Genomic DNA, 3,838 nt, shown 5'->3' with positions numbered 1-3,838 from the left:
CCGTAGAAGCAAATAGTCCGCGCGTATTTTTATTTCTGCGGGCTTATTTTGCGGTTATATTATCTCCAAATGAAACTATGCATTCACGGAAACCTAAAAAACAAAATGAAGCGAAAGCAAAGCCTCCACGGAGCTGGCTGAAAGGCACTCCCCGCGTCGGTCGACTCCGCCCACCGTACGAGGCAGAATTAAAAAAAAAAGGCGGGAGCTGGACGTTAATTCGATTTAATTAGGGAAATCGGCCACACAGGGCAATAAATCGAAGTTTCTAAGAATGCTCGGAACGTGTAGATTGAGTTCCCGCGGCAAAAAGACGAGTTCAGATTCCTCTTCAGTGCACCTTTAACCCCTTACAGTGCTAGGATTAACGCCTTTAAATACTCATTTTTTCCACGCACCATTGAGGAGTGGAACAGGTGTCCGCCAGATCTCTTAACCAGAGCTGATTCTTTTGACTCTATGGTTTCTTCACTGCATTTAATTTGAGAGCCATTTATTTCTGCGTTTACTTTTTGTATTTTGCATCTGAGCCTTGTATTTATTGCTGTATTTTGTGTTACAACTTGTATTTAACATTTTTCAATTTTGCTAAACCTGTTCTTTTTTTCATATATTATGTATTCGCCCCTCCTGCTTGGGCCTACTGTAGGCCTGCAGTATGTTCTAAATAAAATAAATAAAAAAGTAGAAGGTGCGGATCGACCGCTGGGCAGTCCTCTGTCGTGCAGACCTCTTTTGTAAAGGCTTTCAAAGTGTGCACCTCATCTTTAACCCATTCCTCTAGGTCGGTAATAGGGTTTGCAGTAGATGTCTGGGCCTTTCTCCACCTGTCCCAGTTCGTAACTCTTGCGATACCTATTTTGCGCTTGCACGCATTTGTGCTTATCTCCAGAGAGAGTATGAAGTGATCGCTTCCCAGGTGCTGTTCGGTATTCTTCCAAATGGCGCTTTGTATGTTCTTGGTGAACGTCAGGTCAGGACACGTATCTCTACTGACACTGTTTCCCAGCCTCGTAGGGTAAGTGGGATCGGTGAGGTTCGATAACCCTTCTTGCGTCACTACTTCTTCCAGTTTTCTGCCTTTTGGTGTCGCTGCCGGGTAGCCCCATGAAGGGTGTAGTGCGTTGAAGTCGCCCCCAATCACGCAGGGGGAATGGCCCGCTAAGGTCAGAAATTTCTTTATGAGGGAACCCAATTTTGCGTGCCTGTCTTTAGGAGGGCTGTATACATTCAATACGTGCGTGCTTGCCGCTCCTCTTTGGAGAGGAAGAATAGTTATATAGCAGTGCGCAATATCCGGCTCGAAAGGGTCGTGCAGTATGGCAGTGTATAATTTGTGCACTTACGTGGCAGTTAACTGGTCGTGCTGGTAAGTCACATAGTCTTGGAGTTTAATAGATATTAGGTGGGGTTCTTGAATTAGGATAGCTGCCGGTGGGTCAGATTCCTGGCATATAAGGAGATTTAGAGCAGCCTGCTTTCTCCTGTATCCCCGGCAGTTCCACTGCCAGATCTTTACTCTAGGTTTGGCTGGCATGTTGAATCCGTATCGGATGGCTCGTCCACGTGCATTGTACGAGCGAATTTCGACTTATGTCTTTTATACGCATGTTCCTTCCGAAGTGCAGAGATTGCCGTCTCCGTGTATCGTCGGTTGTTTGCAATCTGCTCTCGAATTTCTTGGAATTGGGCGTTCACGTAAATTGGAAAAGCTTGGAACTCCTCCTTGAAGGACCTCAGTTCTTGGATAATTTGTTGATAGACCTCGCCTAAGGCGGGCTGGGAGCTAGGTACTACCTGCTCTTTTTGGTTTTGAGGAGTCGGCTGAGTTACCGGCGTTATTGCGTTAGTAGTTGCTCGCTTGAGCTCTTGGTTTTGGATTGTTAAAGCACTGACTTGTTTTTTCAGACTTTCTATCTCTTTTTTGAGTGCTGCCAACTCCGTGTTATTCTGAGGGGGGACGAGGGGAGGGGAGGCCACTCTGCAAAGCTCACCTTCGAATCTGAAGGCTGGCCTGAGGACGTCTTCTTCAGCGCCCCGATGGTCTTGATGAGGTTCTCCTTCCCTTGTTCTTTACCCGCCTCCACGTGACTGGCGTTCTGGGTGGAGCCTGTTGCCCGGCGTCTTGAGCTGGAACGGCCGCGGGAGGCGGAACGAGAGCGGGATACTGATGACGACGCTCCTCTGTGTCGCTGTGCAGGCTGCCTCTTCTGCCTTGGCCTGCTCCTACCTTCGTCATCTTCAAGTTTCGTTGTTGATGCCGCGTCTGATGACGCGGTACTAGCGTTCTTGTTCAGCGGTCTCTGGAATTTCTCCTTGCAGTCTCTTGCATAAGTCTTGTGCGGGCCCTTGCACAGCGCGCAAACGGGTGTGCACTCGTGCGTCTCATCTGGACTCGGCGTTCCACAGGTTTGGCAAGCAGCCCCCTTGGGTTTCGGGCAGACGTCTGCTCGGTGACCTGGCGTTCCACAGTTGATACAAGCAGCCCTCGTTTTACGGTAGATGTAGCAGCGGCGCTCTGACCACCCGTAGTTGACCGTGAAGGGAACCTTCTGCCCGGCGAAGACGATGACTGCCGACGTAGTCTTGCCCAGTCGGCGCGCTCCCAGGATAGTATGGCTGGGTGAGGAGACGTCTTGGAAGATAGAGTCATCACTCACTTCAGGCTTGATATTATGTATGACACCCCTGCAAACATCCTCTGGCAAGGCAACATAGGCGGTGACCGTTATACTCTTGCCGTCGATGTGCAGACAATTAAGTTTGGCGAGGCGGAACGCGTCTTCCTCACAGTGAGTACACACCATTATAATGTTCTGCTGGCTAACAACGCGCAGCGTTGGCTTTTCCTGTAGAGGGGTGTTGAGGGCAGCTTGGATCCCTAATTCGAGATCGTAGGAGCGTGGAGCCACAGATTGCAGATCCACCGTGGTTTTAGGTCGAATGATGACTTTGTATGGAAAATTCCTGAGACTCGGCAGACGCGGAGGTCTTGGTGCAGGAGGCTCTCGGCGTTCTTTCTTCTCCGGCTCTTCCTTGGGAGGCGTGGATTTAGCTTGCGCCGCTCTGTCGTTGTTGCGCCGGGACCATATGTTCCAGCCATGGCTGTTATCTTCCTTCGGAAGATCCTGCGGGGGCATCAGCTGCTGCTGGGATGTTGGTACATGACTGAAGTCCATCTCCGTCGGGTCGTAGCCTCTTAGAGAATTCATCGTGGTCGTGGTAGTGATGAATGAAGCGGGAGCACTCACTGGCGAGCGTCGTTAGACCCGCGTTGCGCGAACGCTATGCCGCGCATCCGCGGCCGCACCGGCGTCTCCGCGGCGGTAAGGCACCCCAACCCCTTAGCCGTTAGGGTTAGCGCTCTTCTCGGGGTGACGAGAAGTCAGACAGGCTTTAGCACCGAAAATGTGGCACTCACAGGCTCACTGGTCGTACCAGGCGATGTCAGAGCCGCAGAGAAAGTTTGGCTGCTTGCACCTTCACGGACTTGCCTTTCCTCGTTTTTTTTTGTGGCGCTAACTGTTCACATTAATGAAGTAACGCTCATCTTAGCTTGACCAGCGCGTGTGCTTCGTTAAGGTTAAATACTGAAGGCTTATTAGTGTTAGAGTTTTTTTTAATATTACTATGCTAATAACACCTCACAATTCTCGCAGTTCTTCCGTTCTAGGAATTATTTATGAGCCTTCGCATTGAAACTAAAAAAAATTTGTCGGCAGCCACTACGCACTTTCACCCCGGCCGCCAGTACTCCGCTTTGTCGGCGATGCCATTTGAAAATAACTTTCTAAGACGCCGGATGTCCGCCGGGCTGAGCGGGAGACATTTGTTCGCC

At 50.1% G+C, this 3,838-nt stretch overlaps 1 protein-coding gene across 1 annotated transcript; it reads right to left on the bottom strand.

The window, feature by feature from the left end:
• Window positions 1-2,029: 2,029 nt before the first annotated feature.
• Window positions 2,030-3,212, bottom strand: LOC149339197 (uncharacterized). Its single transcript, XM_089550887.1, has 2 exons — window positions 2,231-3,212; window positions 2,030-2,130 (listed from the first exon to the last, which is right to left on the bottom strand). Exons 1-2 carry the CDS (start codon window positions 3,210-3,212, stop codon window positions 2,030-2,032), a joined length of 1,083 nt encoding a protein of 360 aa, XP_089407013.1.
• Window positions 3,213-3,838: the final 626 nt, after the last annotated feature.

This window comes from Amblyomma mixtum, chromosome 6 (genome assembly GCF_055824585.1).
Source record: "Amblyomma mixtum isolate Tamu chromosome 6, ASM5582458v1, whole genome shotgun sequence".
Taxonomy (NCBI): domain Eukaryota; kingdom Metazoa; phylum Arthropoda; class Arachnida; order Ixodida; family Ixodidae; genus Amblyomma; species Amblyomma mixtum.
This window is presented reverse-complemented; position numbering and strand designations above follow the sequence as displayed.